The sequence below is a fragment of the Rhinatrema bivittatum genome, chromosome 14 (genome assembly GCF_901001135.1).
Source record: "Rhinatrema bivittatum chromosome 14, aRhiBiv1.1, whole genome shotgun sequence".
In the NCBI taxonomy this organism is placed as follows: Eukaryota; Metazoa; Chordata; class Amphibia; order Gymnophiona; family Rhinatrematidae; genus Rhinatrema; species Rhinatrema bivittatum.
Window position 1 is genome coordinate 9,792,290 of NC_042628.1, and position 27,967 is coordinate 9,820,256.

The 27,967-nt window shown below is 42.8% G+C and overlaps 1 protein-coding gene and 1 long non-coding RNA gene across 4 annotated transcripts in view; one reads left to right on the forward strand and one right to left on the reverse strand.

Annotated features, from left to right (window-relative positions):
* Positions 1-4,878: 4,878 nt before the first annotated feature.
* LOC115075939 lies at positions 4,879-26,069 on the forward strand. 2 transcript variants are annotated; one of them, XR_003852646.1, is made up of 4 exons: positions 4,879-5,141; positions 11,175-11,304; positions 14,752-14,865; positions 25,791-26,069. It is a non-coding gene; the product is annotated as an uncharacterized LOC115075939 (long non-coding RNA). The 2 variants fall into 2 exon arrangements; XR_003852645.1 differs by lacking the exon at positions 25,791-26,069 and adding an exon at positions 21,597-21,996.
* Positions 23,777-27,967, reverse strand: part of SDK1 (sidekick cell adhesion molecule 1) — a 728,283-nt gene continuing 724,092 nt past the window's right edge. Inside the window, exon 44 of one of the 2 annotated variants that reach the window (XM_029576917.1) lies at positions 23,777-25,203. In XM_029576917.1, coding sequence (XP_029432777.1) covers positions 24,931-25,203 — 273 coding nt within the window. In that variant the 3' untranslated portion in view covers positions 23,777-24,930. The remainder of the gene's footprint in view (positions 25,204-27,967) is intronic. The other variant, XM_029576918.1, reaches the window with a different exon arrangement.

The following is a 27,967-nucleotide window of genomic DNA, read 5'->3' on the forward strand; positions in this document are numbered from 1 at the left end:
CCACTCTGTGCAGGTTCCCCCATCTCTTCTGTTAAGGATTGTAACTGCCGCTCTGTGCACATCCCCCCATCTCTTCTGTTAAGGATTGTAACTGCCGCTCTGTGCAGGTTCCCCCATCTCTTCTGTTAAGGATTGTAACTGCCGCTCTGTGCAGGTCCCCCCATCTCTAGTGTTAAGGATTGTAACTGCCGCTCTGTGCAGGTCCTCCCATCTCTTCTTTAAGGGTAGTAACTGCCGCTCTGTGCAGGTCCCCCCATCTCTTCTGTTAAGGATTGTAACTGCCGCTCTGTGCAGGTTCCCCCATCTCTTCTGTTAAGGATTGTAACTGCTGCTTGGCGCCATTTTCATTACTGGCAGCCAACGGCCCAAGTGCAGGAGATCGCTACCGGGCCCCCGCTGGACCCACCAGGGCGCCATTTTGAATAATGGCAGCTGATAGCCTTTGCCCTCACTATGTCACAGGGGCCGACTGTCGGCCCCTGTGACATAGTGAGGGCAAAGGCTATCGGCACCATTTTGAATACTGGCAGCCGACGGCCGGAGTGCAGGAGGTCGCTCCCGGACCCCCGCTGGACTTTTGGCAAGTCTTGTGGCGGTCAGGATGGTCCCCCAAGACTTGCCAAAAGTCCCTGGTGGACAAGCGGGGGTCTGGGAACTATCTCCTGCACTCGGGCCGTTGGCTGCCAGTAATCAAAATGGCGCCGATAGCCTTTGCCCTTTCTGTGTCACAGGGGCTACCGGTGCCATTGGTCAGCCCCTGCCAAATGGTAGGAGCACAAGATGGCGCCGATGGCCATGTGACAGGGGCTGACCAATGGCACCGGTAGCCCCTGTGACATAGTAGGTCAAAGGCTATAGGCGCCATTTTGAAACCGGCAGCCGAGGGTGTGAGTGCAGGGGATGGCTCCCGGACCCCCCGCTGGACCACCACGGAGTTTTGGTAAGTCTTGGAGGGGGGGGGGTCAGGAGGGTGGGGGGTTGTAGTTAATTTAATATTAGCGGGAAAATGAATAGGAATTAACGTATAAACGTATCGGGGGGCCCCTTGCCGAATACGAATCCCGAATGCAACGTATGGCGTCCCTCTGCACATCCCTAGTAACTGCCACTCTAATCAGGTCCCCCCATCTCTTCTTTAAGGGTAGCAGCTGCCGCTCTGTGCAGGTTCCCCCATCTCTTCTTTAAGGGTAGTAACTGCCGCTCTGTGCAGATCCCCCCATCTCTTCTTTAAGGGTAGTAACTGCCGCTCTGTGCAGGTTCCCCCATCTCTTCTTTAAGGGTAGTAACTGCCGCTCTGTGCAGGTTCCCCCATCTCTTCTTTAAGGGTAGTAACTGCCGCTCTGTGCAGTTATCCCTCCCCCTTGCCTTTTGTTAAAGATTGCAATTGCCACTCCATGCAGGCTACTCCCGTCCTTGCTGTTCAGGGCTGTAACTGCTGCTCACCGAAGTTTACCCCATTCAGAAAATGTTATACCTAAAGGTACTCAAAACAAAACCAGGAGTATACAAACTCACAAGATGAGCAAAGTAATGTAACAAGTGAGCATACAAAAAATTAGAATTCTTATGATATGCAAAGAACTTAGAAATGTTTATTAAAAGAAATACCACTCAATCAAAAAAAATAATGTGATAGAGGGCATCAAAGATCGAGAAGCAACAGCATAACTTTTTGTCTAAACCTCATCTGCCAACGATTCACAGAAAAGTGCCCCATGTGAAAAATCAACCAATGCGAAAGCCATTCCCTAAGTCAAGTTCATAGGTGACAAATCTCAGCTCGCTTGAAAACAGATACCAGTTCTTTGCACAATGTAAAATAGTTATCTTGGAAGAAGATCCCCGAGCTTCCCCGCTCTTATAATGCAGAAACAGGTCAGTGCCGCCTCCAAAATCAGTCTCAGAGTGTGCAAGCAAAAACCCCTTCAGGGCTTGCTCTTCCAAAATCTCCCCTTGTTTATTTATTTATTTATCGAGTTTATTATACCATCGTTCGGTTTCGCCATCACAACGGTTTACAAAGTTACGATGTTTAACAATGTTTCAAAAAACGGTTCGTATGGTAGTTAAAGTAGATATCATTTATGAACTAGGTTTGTAAATTAATCAAAATATATTACAGAGTTGAGTAATAATCATAAGTTTCTTGGTTCCATCTGTTTTCCTGGTGTTAAAGGAAGGCAGCAAAGTTTTGAATCAGTGGCAGAATTGGTAGGCTTCGGTAAAAAAAAAAAACCCATGTTTTTAGTTCTTTTTTTTGAAAGTTTTCAAGTTTTCTTGTATTCTGAGATCTATAACCGCAACAGATCCCGACCGCGGTTTCGCTCAGTCTGCATCAGGAGACCTGTGGGACGAGCAAAGTTAGAGGGGGAAAAAGCGCCATTTTTAAAGAGCTAAAAAAAAAATGCTGACAGATAATCCCATAATTATCCGTCACCCGCCCTCCCTGGACCCTCCTCACCCCCTTCTCATCCCATCTTTGGCTTTAAATGGCACGGGACCTGGCCCTGTTTTGGAGTTTGCTTGCATTTCAAATCGGCGCCAGCCTCAGGACCGATTGGTGCTGTTTCAAATTACAGCGCCAGCAGGCCAGGAGCGGCTGGGGATCCTTTTTTCCCCCCCATTTGCACCCACAGATGTATTTATTTATAAATTCTTTATATTACACAATCTTCCAAAAATTGTAATGTTCAGTTGGGATAAGAACTGGGCGGGGGGTGGGAGAGGGAGTGAGTAGAGGTTGTTCAGGGAACGAGGCAAGGTTTAAAAAAAAAAAAAATCAAAATTGGCTGCATATTTTGTTCAGCAGGGGAGAAGGTGGGGGGTGGAACGTAGGCTGGGGCTGGCTTCTTTACTTTCTAAACAAAATACATTTAATTTAATTTTAAAAAGCAAATAGTAAATTTCGTTGTGATGACCTACACTCCTGATTATTTTGCTCAGATGTCAGGACAAAAAGTACTTGAGCCAGGGTGTGATCAGGCAGGGGCTGGTGTTTTGTGTGTAGAGCCACAGAATTGTTCAAATAAACACAGGTTCAAGCAGCTATATCATAAAACCAGCCATATCCTGGTTTCCTACCCCTCTGGGCATTAATTGCTCTTCAGGGCTTTAAGAGTGAAATCTGGGGATTCCCCAGTAGTTTGCCACTTTGGAGGTCCAAGCTGTTGCAGACCCAGTGAAGATATGTTAGATTTTAATACTGAAATGTTAAAAGTCTTACCTAGCGCTGTGCTGAAATATCGTGGAGTTTTAGTGCTGTGCCTGTTGCAAAGAAGTGAAGCTTGCTGTGCACATAGACCCTGGACTGGATTTATGGAATGGGTAAAGCCTTGTCCCAAACTGTGAGCGATGTGGTTTATTTCTTTAACTGTATTTATATCCCATGCCCTCCAAAGTTTGGGACGAGGTTACAAGGATACATACATAGTAAGAATTAGAAACCAGTAACTACAAATTACATTTATGACATAACTTTAACATATTACTTAAAATAAGATGGTGGAAAATTAAAAGAAATTAAACTTAATAAAAACATGATTAAATTAAGACGTACACAGGTCAGGGAATGCAAGTCCGGAAAGGTATCTGAGATCCTGCCAGCTTGCATGGAAACGAACCATTATTGAGATGTTACTACTGAGTGGGACCGACTTACCACTGCAGAGGATTATTGTCTTACCTTATTCATTCAAGTGCATCTACTCCAGTAAATTTCATCTGGAGAGAAGGATATCAAGCTGCTTTCCTTCAAATCCCCTCCTTTCCAGTGTGCGACGTGAATTTAAATCCTGCCTTACAATTGAAAACACGGTGAGTCGACCTCAGTGGATGCTCCACTGTGGGTTCTGCACATCACGAAAGCCATCAACAAAAATCGCTCGTGTGGTAGGTAAGGGCAATGAGGATGGAGAGGGTGACGCAGGTAAGTGTCAGCCTTAGTGCTGGCCTCAAAGAGGCACATCAGCTTTACCAACTTTTGAGAAAGTTTTGGCTGGGTTCAGATACTTCCCAAGGATGAGTTGCACTAATGTATAGCGCTACAACTCGCAAAGGGAGAAAATAACTTTACATTTAATGGCCTTAGTGTGAGGCTTAGAACATGCCAAAAAAACAAACAAACCCAAACCAACCCAAAAACCTTCCTGGCTGGGTGCCAAACTCTGCACAGATTGCCAGGAACTGACAGGGCTCTCACTTGTACCTGCCCAAGGCTTCTGAACCTGGACTTTGGGGTTTCCAGGATATCCAGAATGAATGGGTCATTTACAAACAATAGAGGCCGTGCATGCAAACATAGCTCATGCCTATTCACTGAGGTTATTCTGAAAACCAGACTGACGTCCAGATTGAGAACCACTGCTACAGAGCACAGCTGAACACAAGCCCCCATAACCAGACAACATATTTAGATTAAACGTTATTTTCTCTTTTGTAGGCTGTTTAGCGCTATATTCAATGCTACGTACCCATACGTGGAGGGGGTGCATTTTATACACCTTGCTCCCTTGAGTCAGAAATGTTGAAATGCCTATTCATAAAATCTCTTACCAAAAGTCCTCTTATACTGTACATAAAGTCTTTGAATTGAAGTGAGAGCTCATATGACTTCCAGATATTTGCTTACTTAACAACATTGCCAGTTGGAACTATTGCTTCATACAAATGGTTTGTCAAGCTGAACTTGTGATTTCTCTGTTTAAAAACAAAAGAGTGGACAAAAAAACCAAAACCCACACTTGTCAATCCAATCATCGAGTGGAGGTGGTTACGCCATAAAAGATATTGTCCCAGCAACCTCATAAAAAAATTTCCATCCTGCATTCAATTCTTAGAAAACTTGAATCAAATCCACGTCAAACAAGCAGAGTGAGTTTCCCCGACACGGAACAGTGAAAAATAAAACGATCCATCACCCTTCAGGGACAACATGAAGCACCCGTGCCCATACTAAAAACCAAAGAAAAACCACCATCTCTGGAACAATTCATACAATCCAGAAAACGGGGCACTGCATGAGCTGAAAGCGGCTTTTGTCAGCAATGTGTCAGATCAAAGAATACCGCTGTCAATTTAAGGACTCACCCATGGTGCAAAAAGCCACTCCTTGAAGAGAAGACACTCCAATATACTGCTATCGTGTGAGTATATTCAAGTGTCAGTCACTGTGCTTGGTTATAATCATCAAATCCTCCTTATCTGTAATGTCTTAGGCATTATTCATCCAATGACGTTTTAAAAAAAACAAAAAAACATCTTAGTGCAAATTAAAAACTTATTATGTAAGAGCTGCAGCAAAACTTCTTGTCCTGACGCGGGATGCATTTTGAGCAACTCTTAGAGGCTTTCTCCCTCCACATTGCTGCTTCACTTAGGCAGGTCCGACCTTAATAATAGCAGAAAAGGGGCCTCTCTATCCCGAAAAAGGCAGCACGTACTCCAGAGTGCCGGAAGATGCTCCACGGCACCAACAGCTTGAATTTCCACCGCATGGAGCATAGGAAGGAAGAGGCGCATGGCAGGAGGAGGCGCTGCGCGGGTTTGCTTTGTGAGAAGCTCCACGCCAAAGAGTAGAGCGCAGATTCAGAAATCAATCAACGACTGGGAAAGGGACGAGAGCAAGAAAAATGGGATTCTGGGGGAAGAACAGGGCAGGAACAGGTACAGGGCAGAGGAGCGAGGGAACGGGTACAGGGTGGGAGTCTGGCAGACCAAGGTCTCTGGAACTGGGAGAAGAGCAGGGGAAAAACAGGGACTCGGGGGTCTGGGTGGGATTCTGGGAGAGCAGAAACTGAGGGGACAGCAGGGGGAAAATGGATCTCAGGGGCTGAGGGGGGGTAAGGGGGCTCAGGAATTGGGAAGAGCAAATAAAGAGGGACTGGGTGAGAGTCAGAGTGGAGGGACTGAGATTGGGTGGGAGAATGGGCACTTGGAGATCTCGTGGAGTAGAAGTTTGGGGGACAGTGGGGACTCAGCAGTTGAGTGGCTATGAGTGGAGGTACGTTAGATGGGTTGGTGTGAGATGGAGGTAAGAGAAGGAGTCTGAAGGATTGGCAGAGTTGATAGGCGGTGGTAATTCTTATATTCTCAATTTATTTCTCTTTTCACAATATGTAGTACGAGTTTTAATCTTACTAGTTCTTCAACCTCGTAACTTTTTGCAACTTGTGTTTTAACTTATTTTATTTAAAACGTGCTTTGATTTTTAACTTCTTAATCTCTGATTTATCTAGTTTGTACAACTGTTCCTTAGATGTAACTAGTATTGTTATTATTTATAACCAGTTCAATTGTTCGTGTGTAAAGCACCGTTGCTAGGTGTTACGTTAATTGTAAACCGATGTGATGTTACTAAACGAATGTCGGTGTATAAAAGCTACAAATAAATAAATAAATAAATGACCTGAAGGACTGGAGAAAATGTGAGAAGCCGTGAAAACAAATGGGGGTGCTGTGAAGGGGTGAAAGAGAGAAAAGGGAAAGGTCTGTGAAAAGGGTGAGTGCATGGAAACAGGCCTGGGGGCAATATGACGCTGGATAGGAGGTAAGCAACAGAAGAACAGGCTGGAGGCCAGGGAGGGAAGGAGTAACAGGGAAGGAGCCTTGGTGTTTGGGTACTTGCCAGGTTCTTGAGGCTTGGATTTGCCTCTGTTGGAAACAGGATGCTGGGCTTGATGGACCCTCGGTCTGACCCAGCAGGGCAATTTCTTATGTTCTTATGAACTGGAGCTGGTGCGGGGATGAGAGAGAGGCAGAGGAAGGTAGATCAAAGTTGGGGAGGGGTTTAGTGTAGTGGGTGGAAATGGAGGGCTGAGGAAGGAGTGAGAGCAGAGGGGGGAATGGGAGGGTTGGAGAGCAAGTGAGAGTGGGAGATGGAAAGCTGGTACGTAGGTGAGAGGTAGAAAATGAGACTGAGGACCTGAGAATTGAAAGGAGCGGGTGAAATTTAGCTATGAATGACAGAGAGGCAGGGAAGAGTGAAATGACATAAGATGAAAGGGAAAGATATGTCAGACAGTAACACAGAAACAGCAAATTTTAATGATGTAGTATTTTAATTAATTAATTTTTTTCCATTCTGTTAAGTATAGTAACTGTTGCTCTGTTCAAGTTACCCCAATGCAGGTTACCCCTTATCTTAATTTCCATTCTTTAGCCACAATGGATCCTCTGTGTTTATCCCAAGCTCTCATGAATTCCATTACCGTTCTTGTTTTAACTACCTCTATTGGGAGAGTATTCCATGCAACCATCACTCTTTCTGTGAAGAAATATTTCCTGATGTTATTCTTGAGTTTACCCTCTTCATATTATGACCCCTAGTTTTGCAGCGCTCCTTCCATTGGAAAAGGTTCGATTCCCATGCATCATTTATATAGGGAGGGAGGGAAGGGAAAAAAATGGAAAGGAGACCCTAGAAAAGAACATAGGAGAAGACTGAAAAGAGAGACCATGACCAACCTGATTTAAAAAAATAAAATGCCAACAAATGGTAGAAAATAAAATATTTTATTTTTGGCTTTTAAAGAATATCTTCGTATTTGCTCATCTCAAGAGGAAATGCATCTGTTTCTCTTTCTCTGGTGTTGCATTGCAAATAAGTCTAGCTTCTTGGGATTTCCATTTCAGTATCTTTCTGCATGCTTCTATTTTTAATTAGTGCTTCCTTATTTTGTGTGAGGTGAGGGACTCTGTTAGCACGTAGTGTCTGTTGGGTATTTATAGCAGTCTGGCTGATGTATTGGTAGGACTGTTTCCCTTTCTCAGGAAGGTTTGTTGCTATTTGAGTCCTGGGTGTTAATGTTGTTATGCTATGGCAGGTTTGTTACATAGGTTCTTTAACCAGTGTCTGGGAATGGAAGGGATTTATGTTCCTTTTGCAGAGGTGACTTTAGAATTTGAATATATATATATATTTTTTGCATGGTGAGTTGAAAGGGGAAATGTCCTATGTCCATTGTTGAGGGAATTTTTGTGAATGGAGTGTGCAACAGAACTGAGGTGCAGCATGTTTGTTGAGATACTTTCGTTCATGTATAGATTTCAGATTTCATTCCCATATCTATATAGAACCATTGATTGAGTGATCCTATCAAATAATTTTAATGATGGGTGGTTGAAACTGGCCAGGAAGGGATTTAATTACACAGAAAGTCCTTGGAACATTTTCTTACTGTGTCTTTCAAAGCCAATTTAAACACAGAGGGCCGTACTGTGGAGGTGGATGTGATGTGTAGAAATGGCATTTGGGCCTGTCCCCTTCTATAGTCAGCTTGTTCCTCTGTCACTTCCCCAGATACCTCTGCTGCTTTGGGATGGGGACAGTTGGAAGGCATCCTGGTTTCTGAAGGCACTGCTCTTATGTGCTCTGCTGGTTCCCTGGCTATTCATTCCACGCTGGAGGTGGGGGAGGGACTTCCTTGCTGTGGTCCAATCCTTGAGCTGTGCAGGAACCACAAGGAAGATCCATCCCAGCACATAGCAGGCCTGGGATCAGGTAAGGGGCAGCTAGCGGTGCTAAAGACTGGAAGGCAAGCCACATGGACCCTGCGATACTGCTCTGTGTAGCCCCAGGCATGGAGAGGGAAGGGGTACAAGACAACCAGGTAGCTAAGCCCAGTTACCCTTGTATCTTCAGTTTCATTATCAAAACTGGGGGGTGAGTGAGGACAACAGATGAGCCCGTGCAATAGCCTTGCTAAACAGTAGGAATGAAAGTACAGAGGTCTCAAAGTTCAGTGATCATAAGTGAGCTGGTCAGCGCACAGAGGGATTTTTACATTAGTTTTCATAGTAGTGATGTGCTGGAATTTTAAAATATGAAAATGTCATCGATATTTGTCATATTTAGTCTCTTTCCCCATCCAAAACTTTAAAAATACTGAAACATCAGTTTTGTCATGCATTACGTTGTTTTAATGCATCCACTTTGCAAAAATATGTGCATTGTTAAAATATAGCATGGACTAGAAACAGCACAAATAAAAGAGATGGAAGATAAAATGAACAAATAAAACAGCTTCCTATTCCATGCACACCCCTATTTCATATTTTATCCAATGATGCCATTGCATTATGACAGTTTGTTCAGTTCTTGCTAGTGCAGCCATATTATTTTCAAAATGAAAAGTGGATTTTAAAACAGTTAGTTGGAAGGTAGGCAGAAGGATATTTTAAGGAGAAAGAATTCAACTTCTTTTCAGTTCCAGCGCCATGGAGAATGAATCCTTTGACCAGCTGGGAGGCCACTTGTAAGAAAGAGCAGGAATTCCTGTTTATTTTGCTCTCTCTCATTTCCTCTGTGCTGCAGGCGAGAAGCTTAATGCAGCTTCTGCCAGAACGTAACTGGCTTATTGTGCAAGGTGGAAGCAAAATACAAATCATGTGGCTCCCAATTTTTCGGCGCGTACAGTTCAAAGTATTACTATTGATGCATAAACTACTTTATGCAATAGCTCCAACATGGCTTAAATTCAGCTCTCCGTATTTACAACCCTTTGAGAGCTTTAAGATCAGCCTATAAAAGACTTATTAGAGATTCCATTAATAAAAACAGTGCATCTGACTGAAGTAAAGGCATGCACCTTCTCGACTGCAGGACCCATCATTTGGAATCAGCTTCCCGAAGCACTACGATTAGTAACTAACCTAGCACAATTTTAAAAAGTGTTAAAGACCTACCTCTTTCATGAAGCTTTTGGTCCATGATGTTGAGCTGTCATATTGTGCTGATTTGAACATTCCTCTTCGCTGATTATTTTAATTTGATCTTCATGTATTGTAGAGCCAAGTGTGGTCGTTGTATGTTTCTTTGTATTGTTGTACATTATTTTATGAATGTTTTCATTGTAACTCACTTTGATCATACGATGTGTACGATACAGCATGGAAGTTTTAGTAACCTGAAGCAACTATTGTATATAACTGTTACATCATGAAGATCTGATGCAATATAACAGCAACTTGGTTTGTCAGGCAATTTGGCCTGCGGCTGATAATGATTATACAAGTAAGCAGTTTAACTTGTGTAATTTTCTAGTGCTAGGGAAGATCAGATTTCAACATTTTATCCATTATATTGCATATATCCCACCTCCGAATAAGAATCTAATTCCTGAGCTTGCCTTCTAATTGACTTTGTTGTTGACGGCAAAGTTTCATGATTGTGAGATTTTGCAATGCCTTTTCTTGGAACTTGAGTCAGATTTGTCTGCTGCAACTATTCTTACTTGCAAAAACTAATTTGGAGTGGTCTCTGATCGGCCATGAGCAATTGTGATTGAGGCAGGTCTGGATTTTTTTTTCACTAGGTGAAAAGTAAGCAGTTACCTAGGGGTGCTGGACTGAAATGGGTGTCCCCTCATTTGTCCTAGAGGCCCTTCATCACATGCATCCCTTGGGGCAACATCCCATCAGAACTGCCCCCTGAAAGGTGGAAGGGCTTGTGGGCTGGCAACATTTGGAGCACTATAAACAAACTCAATAGTGGCCCACCCATGTGTCTTTATAGGGCAAGCTTGACAGGATGCAGTGAGCACTGCTGGGACAAAGAAGGAGGTGGCCTCTTCCAGCTGCTCCTGTATCCCTGGAGGGCACTTCCCTGCCTTGCAGCTAGGGTACTTAGCATGTAAATCCCACCTAAATTAAGAACGTTCCTCAGAGATGCGTACCGGAACCAGTGCTCTTTAATTTATACTTTAACGATCTGGAAAAGGGAGCAATGCGTGCATTTGTTTTATTATAAATCTGATTTTACTACTGGGAATGGAGTTTAATTCATCTATTTCATTTTATTAAATAGTTTGAAATTGTCAAACTGCTTGCAAGATCTGCTCTTGTTGGGCATATAAGCTGTATTATTCATTGAATGTTTTATATTACCGCTCAGAATGATTGGATTTGCGGCATAAAGACATTAAATTGAAATAAATAGAAATTGATCAAATTTGCAGATGACATAAAAATATTCTAAATAGTTGAAACCAAGCAGACTGTGAGGAACTCCAGAAGGACCTTGCCAGACTCGAGAATTCGGCATCTAAATGGCAGACAAAATTTAATGTGCACAAAGGTAAAAGTAATCCTGTCGGTTTGTTAAATTAGTTTGCAAACCATTTAAAATAAGTTTTCAAAGATTAGTTGTGGTGACTTTCCAGTTTCCTGTTGCATTCAAGGGTCGATATCAATCTGATGTGACTATGGGCCTCATTTGGAATGGGAATCCATCTTCCCCAGGATCTGTGAATGTCCCTGCTGCCGTGGGAAGCAGAAAACTTCTCCAGGGAATCATAGAATCTTGTGCGCGTAAGTATCTACGTGCTGGTTCAATTGAGAAATCCAGGAACGACCATGCCCCGCCCCCTTTTAGAAAGAAATATGTGCGTGCAGTGGGAGATACGCACATATCCAGGCAGCTTTTAAAATCTGCTCGGCGCATGCCTGCCCAAAATATTTGCATATCTCCCGGTTTTGGTGCATGACGGGCTTTTAACATTCACCTTTTAGCCAGGATCCCTGCTGTCAAGATGCTGTTTCCAATGAGCTGAATGTGATCTGAACCCCTGACCTAGCATTCATGAAAGGTTTGCTGAATTTAATTGGATTGTTGAAAACTTCAGATGGAGCCAAGGATAATCAAATTCCATTCATCAGATTTAATAACCAGCCCGATGTATTAGGGAAATGATTTTCAGGAGAAAAATATTACCATTTTTCTACTGTCCTTTTACCTCTATATCGCTCCATGGTGAGACTGCACCTAGAGAACTGTGTGCAGTTCTGGTCACCATATCTCAAGAAAAGATATAATTACACTGGATAACGTACAAAATGATAGAGAGATTGATACGGCTTCCCTATGAAGAAAGGTTAAGAGGTTAGGGCTCTTCAGATTGGAAAATAGATAATTGAAGGGAGATATGATAGAGGTTTATAAAATAATGAGTGGAGTGGAACAGGTAAATGCAAAATGGTTATTTACGCTTTAAAAAAAAAAAAGACTAAGGGACACTTCACAAAGTTACTAAGCAACATATTTAAAACAAATCAAAGAAACTACTTTTTCACTTAATACACAGTTAATTTCTGGAATTCATTTCCAGAAGATGTGGTAAAAGCACCTAGTGCAGCTGGGTTTAAAAAGGTTTTGGACAAGTTCCTGGAGGAAAAAGCCATAAACTGTTATTAAGTAGGTAGACTTGGGGAAAGCCACTGCTCATTTCTAGGCGGTAGCAGCATATGATACTTTTTGGGATCCTGCCAGGTACTTGCGATCTGGACTGGTCACTGTTGGAAACAGGATACTGGGTTTGGTCTGATCCAGTACGGAAATTATTTTCTCCCCTGTGTTATGCCCATTCTTTGATTCATTTCAGTGGGCGTTCACAATCCCCAATCCTTTCCTTTGTATCTTAAGAGATTTACTACAGTGGCGTATGCAATTAAAATCCATTTTTTAATCTGAATTGAGTGCAGCTGACTCAGTAATCTTGATATCGGACCAAAATCTAGTGTGGAAAAAAACAGATATGAGCAGGAGGACTGTGAATAATAGATCATAAATGTAAAAGATAAGGAAAGGTAAGAGCACGTGAGCATGCGAAATCAGGTGTATGACTATGACTAATATTTATGTAATGAGTTAAAATTGGTTTATGCATATCCAGGCAGGGTTATCCCCTTCTCACAATCCCTTTCTGATACAACCTGCCTATCAAGTAACTTCATGTGCAAAGTTATAACTTCCTTAGCTTTGGATCCTTTAACTTACTATGTGAGTGTAGGAATGAAAATATCTTATTCTTTTCAATTGGCCCTTGTCACCACCCCTGGGTTGAGTGCACTAAGGGAACCACATGACCAGCCCCCAGTTTAATCATTTGTTTGAAAAAAAATATTACAAAATTCCTTTGACTATGTAAACACCTTGCTAGTGAAAGGAGTTGTAGTTAATGATGCCAGGATTGTGGCTGTCTCTAGCTGGTCAAGTAATTTCGGTTTATTCTCCTCTGCGGTGGTGGATGGTTTATAGCAGGAATAGACAACTCGGGTGCTCAAATGCCACAAGTCAATTGGGTTTTCAAGGTATCCATACTGAATATTCATAAGAATCATTTGCATGCACTGCCTCTATTGAGTCAATTTAGGTCCTTTTCTGCCACGTAACTTTACTTCTGTAAGTCATAAAACAAAATTACACAGATCAGTGTGCATGTGTGCACATGCAGCCTATTTTAGAACATGCGCAAATATACGTGCATATGTGATAAAATAGCTGTATCCCTGGGCACGAGCCGGAAAACGCGCACACATGTGCACCCGCTTAAAAGTTACTGTCCCAGAGTAAACTATAGAAACACCGCAAATTCAGCAAATTTCAGGACCCATATTTTCTGAACTCTGTAATTGTTTCACTTTTCAAACAATTTTCCTGAGGAAGGGACATTGGCTTTGTGGTAACTCGAGTGGTAGTGGCTTGGGAACAGCCAGAGGAAAAAGGAGGCAGACTCTGGCTGTTCCTCATCTGCGGTTTATTTACAGTGAAATAGAGGGAAGTGCACAGCAAAACAAACTCACCTTGACTTCAGGCAAATCCCAATCTTAAACATAGCAGGTCTTAACTTAATGTACCTCTCAGGTCTTCTCATATGATGGGTCTCTGCCTTTTGGGGCTTGCTTAACCCTTCTAGGCCCTGAGGTCTTATACTCTGGTGAAGGGCTCCTTCCTTCACACAGGATTCTCTGTAAATCTCAACCTTAGGGAAAACTGGGTGTGTCAGCTGTGCCTGGTCCTTTAAGGTAGTCTGAGGGAGTTTTCTGTACACTCCCTCTTAGCTTCCTCATCCATTAACAAGCAGAGGCTTATGGAATAAACTGTGCAGTATTGCAAATGTCATGTGTCATTTTTCTATGCATGCAAATGAGTTCGATAAAAAAAGGAACACAACATTTTTCTATGGGAAATTTTGTCAAAAAACAAAATACACCTCATATACAGGCCGATACAGTACAGTGCGCTTTAACCTGTCATTGGACGCATGTTTTCCCTTACCCCTTATTCAGTAAGGGGCGGAAAACGCGCGTCCAACCCGCATGTTGATGACCCTATTAGGTATGCCCGCGTGATTCAGAAAGTAAAATGTGCAGCCAAGCCGCACATTTTACTTTCAGAAATTAGCGCCTACCCAAAGGTAGGCGCTAATTTCTTCCGGCACCGGGAAAGTGCACAGAAAAGCAATAAAAACTGCTTTTCTGTGCACCCTCCGACCTAATATCATAGCGATATTAAGTCGGAGGTCCCGAAGGGTAAAAAAAAGAAAAAAAAAATTGAAGTCGGCCGGCGGCTGTTGGGTCGAAAACCGGACGTTCAATTTTGCCGGCGTCCGGTTTCCGAGCCCGTAGCTGTCAGCGGGCTCGAGAACCGACGCCGGCAAAATTGAGCGTCGGCTGTCAAACCCGCTGACAGCCGCCGCTCCGGGCCAAAAGGAGGCGCTAGGGATGCGCTAGTGTTCCTAGCGCCTCCTTTTGCCCGTTTCTACCGCCAGACCTAATTGAAATACTGCATCGCGCGCACAGGCAAGTGGCCTGTGCGCGCGCCGGGAGAGCGCATTCGCCCGCTCTCCCGCGGACTTTACTGAAATGGCCTGTAAGTAATGTTTTACAATGAAATTTCATCCATCAAGCAAAGTTTGCAAGTGATTTATCTTATGCACTAATCCTTGATAAGCTGCTTTGCATTATTTTGAATTGCAGCAGCTTACTGGAGAGGAGGAGTGGCTTGGTGGCTGAAAACCAGGAAGCCAGGGCTGAAATCCTGCTGATGCTTCGGTGACCTTGGGCAAGTCCCTTCACATGTCATTCCCTCAGGTACAAATTTAAGGGCTCATTTACTAAGCTGTGATATTTTATCGAGGGAGGGGGACAAAGACCGCGAGGGGGCATTCCTGCAGCACTTTTTCCCTCCCATGGAAAAATAATGCAACAGCGCCCAGCAATATTTTTTTTCACCTGGAAAAAGTAGCGAGAAAAAATATTGTGGGGAAACGTGAAAAACACGCAGGGGTGGCCCCCCTTAACCCAGGGCTTCATCGTCTTTAAAGGGCTGGCAGCGGCTCAAACCCCCCCATACTATGTAAAATACCCCTGGGGGGGTCTAAGTAGACCCCCCCCCCCCGCCGCCTGTAGAGGTGACAAAAGTAAAAAAAAAAAAGTGTACAATCGTGTGGCGATGCCTCATTCCTTACTCAAACCTCTCCCCTTTCAAATGGCCAACCTACCCCCTTTCTTAGACGTTCTTGGTAGTCTAGTGGGGCCCCTAGGCTCCTGGCTGGTCAACGTTATCTTTCAAAGCAGCGATAGCCGGACATTGCCCCATCACGTGACAGCGCAATACCTCTTATTAAATCCTTTCTGTTTCCAACTTCAGTTTTAAAGCAGGAGTAGCAGAAATATTTCCTTTTAATAACTCAGCTGACAAAGAAACATGGCAATTCTTCTTCAAGCTCCGACTCTCTGGAAGAAAATTAAGTGTTTTTAACTTTCAATGGCTCTTCCCATTTCACCAATCCTCTGCTGATCCCGATCAGAATCCCTTGCAGATATCGCACTGCTGCCATCGGCGGCACAGGGCTTTCTGCCGTTCCTGCTTTTCCACCTCCTTTGCCATTGTAGGATTTCAGGCTATCTGATGCAAAAGCACGAACACAGGGTGAACAACTGAAGAGCAGTCTGTGGGAACCAGTTAAAAACAAAAGCAAGGGTTGTATGCACCCTTAACTGCTCCGAAACAAGACAGTAGGACAAAAGGGTCAAAAGACGAAGCAATGGCGTCCATAAGCAGCCATGTTGATGCTTGGAACAATCTAGCTAGTACAGCAGCTTTAAGTTGAGGCTGTTTAAACCAGCGGCTGCTTGTCCTGTGACATTCTTTCCTTATTGCAGTAAGTTAACCGGAAAACTGAAGAGGACTGTAGGACACCAGATGCACAGCATGGGATTTCACACAGGCTGAATCTGGAGACCACTAAGCAAGAACTATGGGTTTTCTGCCATGGGAAGCATGGAAACAAGTTCGTGCTTTACAACAAATGACAGCAAAAAAGAGGCCCCCACACAACACAACTTTCAAAAATGATCTCTTTTAATCTGAAGCAAGTTCGCAAAAGAATAAATAACTTTCCTTCATATAAAACAGTGGAATGGTGGACGAATTACAAACAACAGGTGTGAAGCAGAGTGAACGAAATGCAAGGCCCCCAAAATCCGTACAGTAAGAAGAAATCTGTAAAACTAATGTGCAACATTATTTCATTGCCTACCTTCTAAACAGACACCTGACACATCAAAGGACGAAACCTGCATATCTGCATATTTAAAGAGGAGCAAGTGGATGTATACAGACGGATATGCACATCTCCATTCTACTACCTGAGAACTCGTCCATACAGTATACCCATTACAGCACTACACCTGGAGTGACATGAATGATTGTGCTAGTGCAAACTTTCAAATAGTCTTTACATTAACAGAAAAGTCTGTTCCATGTCTCCAGGAGGAAGGAGTACCTGGAAGATGGCCACCTTGCATTTTGAAACTGGCCTATTCTGCACCAGTCAGTTCAAGAACCCAGACCAGAAACCCCCTCTCTCCCCCATATATAATGGAACAAAAATGAAATGCAAGCCCGGTGCTCTGAAATCACATCATTCAATTGAAATTCAGTAGCCACCAAAACGAAATGTCATTGTTTCATGACCGCCATGCCATGGTTTCAGTGGTAGTCCCAAGCTTTCGGCTCTTCCAGTCGAGCACAGCAGGCTTTTTCCTCTCCCTTACAACGCAACAGAGGATGCATGGAGTAGACTTGAACCATTTGGCAGGCTCACTGCTTTCCTATCTATCCTGTAAGTGCTGGATATGTTTATCAGTGCTGAGCCAGCCTGGAGTAGATAACTGGGTCAAAACACGTTGGCGTCTGTCCCAGAAAGCTGGGCCTTATACTAACAGAGACTTTGCCCTTTGAACCTTATCCCTCCCCACCAGCTGCCTCTCTTTACAAATCCATGAAACACTTCCTGTTCAGGGGTTGTAGAGCTACCTCCTCAGTGGCGTGCATGAGAGATACTAAGAAAAGCCCAATGTGCCCTGCCTTCCACCACTTTGCTTTGGTTGTGATGCACTTGCTGTACACAGTGGAAACAGACAGCACCTGAGGAAAATCACCAATCCTTTACAAGAACTTCTACTTTTAAAGCTTTAGCTCCAAAACGCACACAGTGCCCTATTCATTACGCATTTACTGTACTCGCAGCCTCAGAATGAGAGAAATACATCGTCGACTAAGGGCGCTCTTTACGCTAAGTGAATCTCTGACTATTTGTAATTTTTTTCTGCTATAAATTTTGCTCTTCTCAAAACATTTTCATTACAAGCAACTTTGATTGCAAGAGTGTCATAAAAAGCCAGTGTGTAACACAAAAAAAAGATGATGGTAGAGAAGGACCCACTGACTCATCTGGTCTGTCCACCCTGCAAGAGCCTATCCCAGCTGCTGGTCCTAGAACATCGCCACCTGTAGGACATCACTCCTCACCCAAGGTGACTTTTCTTCTTTTCCTCCATTGCCCTCTGCCCTCCTGGGAAGTTAAGCATGCAGGATCCCCCTCTTTTTTAGTTTATAACCTCCCATGTCCAAACAGTCACCAACACCAGCACGGCTACTACCTGAACATCTAGCCCTCTGGATCCCCGTGGTCTTTCTGGATGGCACACGTAGCCTCTCAGACAGACTCAGCTACTTGAGTGCCTGCGATTCTGCTAGGACTTCTCATTCTTACTGTACTCGCGGCTTATCAGACAGACCCAGCTGCTAATTAATTCTATCACCGCAGCCCGCCCGATAGATCTGGCTACATGAACGCCTTCCAGCAAAAGTGTGTCATGTTGTTAAAGAAAATCTTATTACCACTATTGAACTATCAGATCCACAATGTATAATATTTCTGACACCTGTACCAATATGCCTGCTGCTAGGGAAGCAGTGTAAGCTACATAAAAATAATATCGCTGCTGGTCACATGTCCAGCTTTATTCATGTTGGGCATGAATGCTATTTACCATGGGCCTAATTTTCAGAAGCATTTACATGCATAAAACTGGGGTTTACACATGTAAATGCGCTTTCTATATGTAAGTAGGGGTTTGAAACTTGCTACAATATATTTCATTGAATTATCCATAGGATTTACCCAAATAAGTGGCTTTTGAAAATTGTTACGATAGTATGGCACATTTTACGTGGATAACTCCTTTCAAAATTCATCTGCATGTGAATTGCTGAAACAGTCAACTGAGTGAACAATCAATGTAACATAGCCTTGTAATATCGTTCCAGTCCCCCCGCATGGAAAACATTTCCTTACTGGGCAGAGAGTAAGAAAAAAACTGAAAATCTCTTTTGACAATCTTTTCCTTGTCAAGAGCTCTCCTGCCGGCTTCTATATTTCTACCTTATAATGTATGCAGTTGCTTCTCTTCACATGTTGCAGGCTGAAAATCCTGGCTGCTGTTATCTCCACAGAGGGATTATACCTGGAAGCTCCTCATAGCTAAGCTGCACTGAGTGAGCGAAGCTGCGATAAGGGTCGGACTAACTCTTCAAGCAGCTGAAAATCCCTTCATTGGCTTCAAACTTTGCTCGGTTTGGAGCAGCGATATCAGTGTCAAGGTTTTGAAAGCATATAAAACATGGGCAAGAAATGCAATCCTTGTATATGCAAGCTTTGCTGACTAATACTTGCATAAAGCCAGAAGAGAAAGTGGATCTTAATTGTGATTTTCAACAAACTGTTTTGCATATCACCTCCTCCTTCCCAACGTACTGGGCCTGTAGTTATTTCTGGTGGTGATCCAGGAAACAAAAAAATAAACAATATATTCTACAAATATGAAGAAAAGTAGGAGCTCCAAACACAGCCTGGGCAGACAATTGACTGCAGGCAAAGGAGCCCGGTTTTGAACTATTACTTTGCGTTCCTTACAAAGACAAAGATTTATTTCTGAACAAAGGGGGGGTGGCAGTGCCATCTTGCCAGGCATGAATAGTCTGCTACTCCCATCCCCACAGGAACGTCCTTGATAACCAGCCCCCCTTCTCAGGCTGCCGATCTCCTTCCCAGGAAGGGCTGCATCCACAGTGAAACACTGCCCTCTCCTGTCTCTCTTGCCCTAAGATTCAAAGACTATTCAAGAGGAAGCTTTACCCAAAACAGCTTTTTGTGAAGCAGTCATCAGACAAGTGCGCCAAGAACCTGTTGCGAGAAAGCAGGAGAGAGGTCCGGAGGAGCCAGGGTCTGCTGGCTGGCTCTGGAGTAAAATATCTTAAAAAAAACAAACCCAAAACAAAGGCTAGCATGAAATCTGGTTTAAGGATTCCCAGCTACGGGTGCAGCTCAGCAAGAGCTCAAAGAATCGCATCCGACGTTAACTCTGACAGGCTGAGAACGGAAGAAAGATTTCTGTTCACACCTTGGATAAAAATTTTGTTACAGTTGCACATGGGTGTTTACACTGAAAATAAAAATATTCCATTTGTACACAGGTGCGACCAGCAGACCAGCACGGAGCAACAACTGTGAAACTTAAGTCTCTTTTTGTCACATTGTACACCAACAGGGTAATTTTCAAAAAGATTTACAGGCTTAAAACTGGGGTTTACATGAGTAAATGTACTTTACCTGTGTAAGTGTGCTTTTGAAAATTGCTACGATATATGCTATTGAATTATTGATAGGTTTTACATGTGTAAGTGCATTTTATGTGTGTAAATGTTTTTTTTAAATTACTATGTTACATTTACATGCAAAACTCCTTTGAAAATTGCTCTGTAAGGAGGTAATATTCAAAGGAAATGTAACATACTGTCGTAGCAATTTTCAAAAGGCATTTACCCTTGTTTAGTGCACTCAACGCAGGTAAAGCCTAGACGTTTTAATGGCATATACTGTAGCAATTTTCAAAAGCCTACTTACACAGGTAAGGTGCATTTATACATGTAAAACCCAGTTTAAGCATGTAAACCCTTGTGAAAATTATACCCTTATATTCTAGGGAATCAAATCCCTTCACTGTTGAGTGACTGGAGTTCATGTCCGTGTGGTCCAATATCCCTACGACTTATCTTTTTACCATCCACGCTAATCGCACTAGGAGTTTCTCACGTGAGTTATGCTATCAGCACTTACAATAACCGCATGCATTTAAGATCAGGCACTACCAACATCACAGGCAATATTGCTAAGTAAAAGAAAGAGACTGCAGTCATTTCCCTGGCTAAGTAACGATTCCAATCACTTTGAACAGTTCATTAAATCCATATCCCTGTGGCTTAAGAGAGCACAGCGTGAAAGTTGCAGTGCAGTCCCCTCTTTCCATCTCCGCTTCTCACTGCATGTTTCCCAGAACCAAAGCTCATATCACAGGACTCACTGAGACACATCCTTTACTGCAAAATATGGGTAGTGATCTTAAGGCTAAAGCCTCTGAACCTGTGCAACACCTGCACAAGAAAAAAAATACAAACAAGTTCACAATATCTGTCTCGTGAGTGAGCAGTGTAGCCTGGATGCAGGAAGTGCCGAGAGTATCACTAGTTCACATCTGCATTAATGAGGCACGTGCTAAAGCTCATGGACTGATCTGGCCGATAATATGGGCCAGCCTTGCCTGCTACACAGAGTTGCTGATGAGTACCTGAGCAGTAATGCTGATGCTCTGGTTACTGCTACACTCGCCCATACACAAAGAATCAGCCGAAACCGTAACGTTCCTATTACAACAACTTGGACTTTTTGACCCTACGCCTTAGGGTCATATTCGATACTAGTGATACCAAGCCGGCAGGTCAAGATGCAGGAAAATTGGGGGAGGGGGAAAGGGAGCAGGCGGCTTTTCATAAAAACCTTTGATCTCTTGGGTTTAAAAAAAAAAAAAGCATCTGGGAATATTGTAGACCAAAGCTATCACAGAAAATAAACTATGTTTCCCCTGCCCCCCTCCCCCAGTGCTCACAACATGGTTTAGCTTTATTCTGAGACATGCTGTTGCTTCTCTTGTGTAAAAATCTAAACTCTGTATAAAGGCACCCATGGACGAAAGAACACCCTTCAGAAATCTGATGTACTGTGTAAATGTGCAGCAAACAATGAGCATGCTAAAAAAATATAAGATAATAAAATATAGTCTTTATACAATAGCAGCCAATGCTGCGCATTAATTTTTGATTCTAGGTGTTGATTACCTGCCTACAATTGATTTAACAACGCTACAAGTTTCAGTTTGTAGTTACTGTGCTGTTGTTTAAAGCAGCAGTACCAGTTAGATTCCTTAACATTGAAATGTGCCTGCTTTCCAGATTCATTATCTCCTCCCTGGGTCTTATTCCTATGTCTCCTTTATCCTAATCTATATGTTACTTTTCCAATATTTTATTAAAATAAAAAATTATGCATCTTTTATTATGGCCACACTAATTATTAAAACAATTCCTGTCTTTAATCCACTGTACACGTGATTAATTTTTTTTTTTGTCCAATATTCAGGCTTTACATGTATCAGTGTGGTGGCTGCATGGGATTCTGGAAAAGACTGCCACAGCAGCCTCCTGACTTATTTTGTTTCGTAATTCTGGGAACAGATGTGCAAGGAGCCGGAAACATTAATAAGGCCTTAGGAAAGAAAATAGAATCGTAATAAAGGGCATGAACCTGAATGGTTTGTTTGTTTTCACTGCAAACGGAGTTAATTCAGTTTTGTTTAGCTAGCATTGCTGCTTTAAAAGGCACTGCAAGTAGTGGTAGAGGTGAATTAGATTAGGAGCCTGCTATTGCCCTGTCATTAGAGTTATCACCAGAGGCAGAGCAAGCACAAAAAGGTCGATATTCAAAGATAATGTCTGAGTTAGCCGGATAAATCCCAAGGTTTGAATACCTGACCTCTATATTTGGATATATTTTAATTGGCTAAGTCTTTAACTGAATAAAAGGCCTGGATTTATCAGACTTTGCAATAAGTGCCAGACCTGTTGTATTTCCTGCATACAACCAGTGGGGAGGGGGGGGGGGGGGGGAGGGGGGGCAGAGAGAGAGAGAGAGTGCAAGCCTAGCCATAATGTCCTCTCCCTAGATAGGTATTTATATGTCTATGGGAGGCCCACCGAGTAACTCGAGGTGAGGTTTAGGTATTAGTGTAGGGGGTTAGGGGCCACTATGACATTCAACGTGAGACATACGAACAGAACAGTGGTCTCTTGTGAAGATCTGATGACCTTCGGAGTGAAGAAACTCACTCTAAGATGATATTTGTGCAAGGTTCTCTCAACCTAGCTTGATGGACTCTCTACCTGGGTAACATCAAGCTAGGTGGAGAGAACATTGTCCAAATCTCATCTTTGGGTGAGTTTCCTCTCTCCGTAGGTCATCAAATCTTCACAAGAGACCACTGTTCTGTTTGTACATCTCACGTTGAATGTCAAAGTAGCCCCTAACCCCCTACACTAATACCTAAACCTCACCTCGACTTACTAGGTGGGCCTCCCATAGGGATACAAATACCTATCTAGGGAGAGGACATTATGGCTAGGTGCTCTCTCTCTCATCCTCCCTCCCTCCCTCCCCATGGCTAGGCTGGTGCTCCGGGAGCGTCAAACCTACTAAAACATGGGTTAACAGGGCTTTTCGCATGCGATAAGCCCTTAACGCATGCAAAAACGCCTTAGCGCATTTTGATAAATGACCCCCTCAGTTAGTTGGGTAAGTCTGGACATTCCTCAGAGTAGGGTTAAAGTTAACTGGGAATGTGTCCCGGATAACTGTAACCTTAACCAACTATATTCAAAATGACAAAATATAGCAAATTAAGTGCTGAACCCACCCCCCCTCCCAAACACTGTGGGCTTGTAGGCCTGATCTTCCACCACCTACCACGCGCTAAAGGATTACACCTAATATGGATCATAGCACTACACTCACCTCTTACCCTCCATCAAGCCCCCCACAAGATTTTACATGTTCCGGGCCTATCAGCCTGAGAAGCCTCCCCAACCCCCTCAAATTCTGAAATTCGCTGTGGCCCCTTCCACTAGCTGACCTTGAACCCTGCACCCCCACCTGGCACCCTCCAAAACACCCCAGGCTGCTGGGAGCATGGAATGATTGTTGTGCTCCCAGTGGCATCTAACATCCCAGTTGGATAATAACTTACACAACCAGTACTGTTGTCAAAGCAAAGCTGGATGCCAGTGGGATGCAATGATTGTACTGCACACTCAGTGCTCCTTGAGGTGATAGGCTCGCAAGATGTAAAATCTCTCAGGAGGCTTGGGCGCTATGGCTTATATTAGGGTGAGGGATTGGGCCTACAGGCTCGCAAGGTTCTTTATTCTTCATTGAAGTGGCCTCGAGGTGAGGCTTAGGTATTAGTGTAGGGGGTTAGGGGCCACTTTGACATTCATTGGCTTTATTCTGAATATACCCGACTAAGGATAAAGTTATCTGGGGACACGGACCTGGTTAACTTTAAACCTATAATCCAAAAAAGAGCAAAAAAAAAAACTGATTTCCACGTCGTATGAAACAATCCCAAAAAAATGAAATCTCAATATGAAAAACTTACCACTAACACCAAATCTATTAATTCATTAGCGCATCAGCTCATTATATTTTTTCTTATATTGAATATTTTAATATTTTAAATTTTTTCACATTTTTATTTCTGAAATGATACCGCATCAGCGAGCGTGTCGGCGTGTGAAAAGACTGCCCGGTCTTTCAGTTCACACTGAGACACGCCGACAGGCTCGCTGATGCGGTATCATTTCAGAAATAAAAATTTGAAAAAAATTAAACATTTAAAATATTCAATATAAGAAAAAATATAATGAGCTGATGCGCTAATGAATTAATAGATTTGGCGTCAGTGGTAAGTTTTTCATATTGGGATTAATTTTAAACCTAACCAGGTATATTCAAACATAACCAGTTAGGTTTGAAAGTTCTCTGTGAAACGTTACCCAGCTAACTTTATTCGAGTACATTCAGCGGGTTGTTTATCCAGCTGTCTGGCTAACTTAAGCCAGGTGAGTTATTCTGTTTTTCTGAAGATTGGCCTCAAATTTGTTTCGTGAAGTCTTCCATTGAATGGCACGAGGAGGGGGTTATGGTATGGGGAACGATCAACCTTCAGAGAAACCAAGATGACTGCTATTCAGATGCAGGTTATCAAATCATCAAGAGGATCAGCTACTTACTTAGAAAGACTATGCAAATTTAGCGGACCCTTGGACAGTGGATCTGGGCTGGCGAGACTTTGCGCCACATTATATAAATTTCCCGTTCATCCCATCAAAATTCCTACCTGATCTTGGAGACCACCTCCACTCCCAAAAAAACAAGTTCAATAAGCTTGTTGTGTTTGAAAGGTTAAGTGTGTTCGCAAGATGCAAACCAACATTTCGGAAAATATCCTTCTTGTTCAGACAGCCTAGGATACAGAACACCTCAGAGTCAACCTGTTTAGAATTACAGCCAATGAAATCAAACACAATGTCTTTTTCATAAAAATTAAAATAATATGGCAGCTGCTTCCAAAATTAGTGCTACAAAAATGTGTTAAAAAACCCTTCGAAAATCAATAATGAGTATTCACAAGCAGTTAAAATTGTCTTCTTTTTCAGTGTTTTTATAAAACGTGAGCTTGGCTCTGTATTTCAAGAGTTTTAAAGGCTGATTGTCCTCAAAAATAGACTTACTCATGTGGATGTCCATTCTATCCAAACAGTGACCCATACCCACAGTTCACTGTACTGACCACACAAGCACGGCCACTGTGAGGGATCCATTCAGTCTCTGTCGGAAGCTAAGAAGCTGGGTAGTAGTGTCAAACAAATGAGGAGAAACCTGTCACTGGAGTCCGAGAGCCAGGGGCTTGCTGGCCTGTTGGGGTATAGACCCCTCCTGTGCTCTGCGTCGTGATGACAGTCTGGAAGTAAGGTTCCGTCTCACCCCCCGAGCACTCCTCATAGCCATATGTCCCAGTGTTCTTAAGGCCCTTCTGCTGACGCTTCCATGAGTTGTAGTATGTGGGGTCACTCATGTAATGGTTGACAAACGAATGCTTTGGCATTTCATCCTCGTAGTCGGAGTCTGAGGCCTGTGGTGTTTAACAAAAAAAACCAGCTATTAGCTACAAAGCATATTTATCGTTCTAGCACCTGTGCAACATAGTATGCCTCAGACAGAACGAAGCCCTGCATTTGGAGGCCTAGCGGTAGTGGTCCCTCAGACATGAGGTGAGCATGCTCTAGCAGGAGTGTCTGGGAGGCTGGAGTTGGGTTTCAGAGTGCGAGCAGAGTGAGAGTCTGCAGGAGGTATGGCTGAAGGAAAAATGTAGAGAGGAACAGATTGGTAGGAAGAGAAAGAGTCAGTAAAGTGGGAATCCTCTTAACACACACATATCAAGCAAATTGGATAGCCTCACTAAATTTGGCCAGGAGAGGGAAGATACCTATGGGGAAGAAGAGATGCATCCAAAGTCTCATAGGAGGCCAAGAACAAGGTAGGTCACCTTCAAGTCCTCGTGCCTTTATGAAGCCTTCTCTGAGGAGTGGCTTGTTTTGACTTATGATACAGTAATTGTTAATGTCAGTAGTTCCAGATTTGTTTTAGATTGTTTATGATTGTTTATGATTGTTGTTTGTTTTTATTATTATTATACCTGTATTTTTGTGATCCACTTAGCACCGCTGGTCTGTGACGTATTAAGAAAAACCTCATGGATCTCTCAGTGGCATTTGTGAACCTATGTCCCACTGCTCAGCAGAGCAATCTGAGAACTGCATACACGATTTTGCCTGTAACTACTTTCTTCTGTAAATAAAAATCAGACCAGTTTTGGACCCCCCCAGCTTCCGGAGTTGTTTGCCATTAATTCAGCTCTTGCCTAAAGAGAATAATGCCACTACAGAGAAGATTTGGTCATCGTCTACTTTGTGTGCTTTCACCCGTGCTCCACTCTACCAGCAATTCAACCAACATTGAAAAGAACCATTCCAGACACCCTCCCTGAGTCTGGGTGCGGACTGCGTAGTGGATGCCGGAGAACAAATAGGCCTGTTTGGTTTATTCGCAGGCTATGGTTATGTGATACGTCCATTCTATTGAGAGCCCGTACTACACATTTTAAATCCTCACTGCTGTCACAGTACCACGCTGAATTTCTATATCCTGAAGCAAAGATGACAGATACGAAAGGTAGCAATTGTATAATGTCCTCAGAAGATGGATAGGAATCGAGCTGCTCTGAAATTTTTTGGTATATGTAACAGAAAAAAAAAAAAAGCAGAGGTACAGAAACTGGAAACAATAAATAATAATATAAGCAGTCTGATAAAAATGTACAATTTAATGTAGATAAAATACAATGCATAAAGCATAACAATTAAAACCTGACATGGCCAAGCTGGAGCACATCTGTTTGCATCCGGAATTGTTGAATTGTCCAATTAATTATGACCAATATGTAAAAACAGATGAAGGGCAGAATAAAATGACATAAAAACATGATTAAAGATCCAATCATATTGCAGAAAATATCTTAAAAACAGAACTTAAAGAAAAACTTTGGGGGCTCACTGCATGAACATATACTTAGAGGATGAAAACTGTAGATATAAATGTGATGTGGTCCATACAAAAGATATCACTTATTAATTATAAAAAGGTAAATACAAGATAACTAACTTAAGAAAAATATAAACATCTATAATTGAAATAATAGTAAAAATGACGATGCAGAAATAATGAATAAAGATACAAATTTAAAAATAATAAACAAAGAATAAATATCACAAACATAAATGCTAAATTTGTATCTATCGGTGCATTAGTAGGATCCAGATGCATATTGCCTGTCTTATGGTGGCACTTCTGTCTAGTGGCAGCCTTTATTAGGTTTTCCTGTGGAGATGAGAAGACATTGTTTCTATCCTCTTTCATTAAACAGACTTTGGATAGGGTTTATCAGAAATGTGTTACGGTATCCTCATTTTTTTTTTGCAGGATCAGCTTTGAGTACCCTTTACATCTAAATGCTTCCACCAGGAGTATTGATCTGCACCTTTATATTTTTCTTTTTTACCAGAGAATTAGACAGATTTATGATACATCCGACCCCGAGTCTGTTTAATAAAACAGAGTAGGAACCAATAACTTCTCATCGCCACAAACTTAATAAAGACTGCCACTAGAGGGATGGATCACGTCTTCTGTTATCAGTGTGCACGGAGAGCCCAGAGTAGCTATCCTACTACCAGTATGTCAGTATTTTGCATATGTAGATACTTATATATAAATATAATTTTTATCATTTATATTTGTAATATTTATTACTTTTTTGTTTCTTTACTTTTTGTTTACTATTATTTCAATTACCTTAGAGGTCAATTTTAAAAGCCCGGTGAGCGCCAAAAACGCACGAGATACACACTCAAGGTGGACTCGTGCGCGCCCACCAAGCTGAAGACAAACGGCCAGATGCGCGTGTACCCGCTGCCGCGCGCACATCTCAAATGTTTCCATAAAGGGGCGGGCTTGGTCTGGGCAGGACATGGACGTTTCGGGGCGTGGCCAAGAGATGTGCGCGCAAATGCTTGTGTGTCGGGGCGAACGCAAGTTTACTTCTGCTAGGATTGAGATACAAGTTTAAAAATAAAAAGAAACGAGCTTTTTTTCTGAGAGGTTTAAAGGTCCTGGGGTAACTGGGGGGGAGTGTGAGCTATTGAACCAGGGGGGGTTAAACTGGGTGAACTGGTGAAACTGGCAATGGCGTGGACGTATGCCCTTTCTAAAATCCCCCGACTTACGTGGCAGAAGCGGGATTTATGCGCATAAGCGGGCGCCCGCTTAAAACTAGGCGC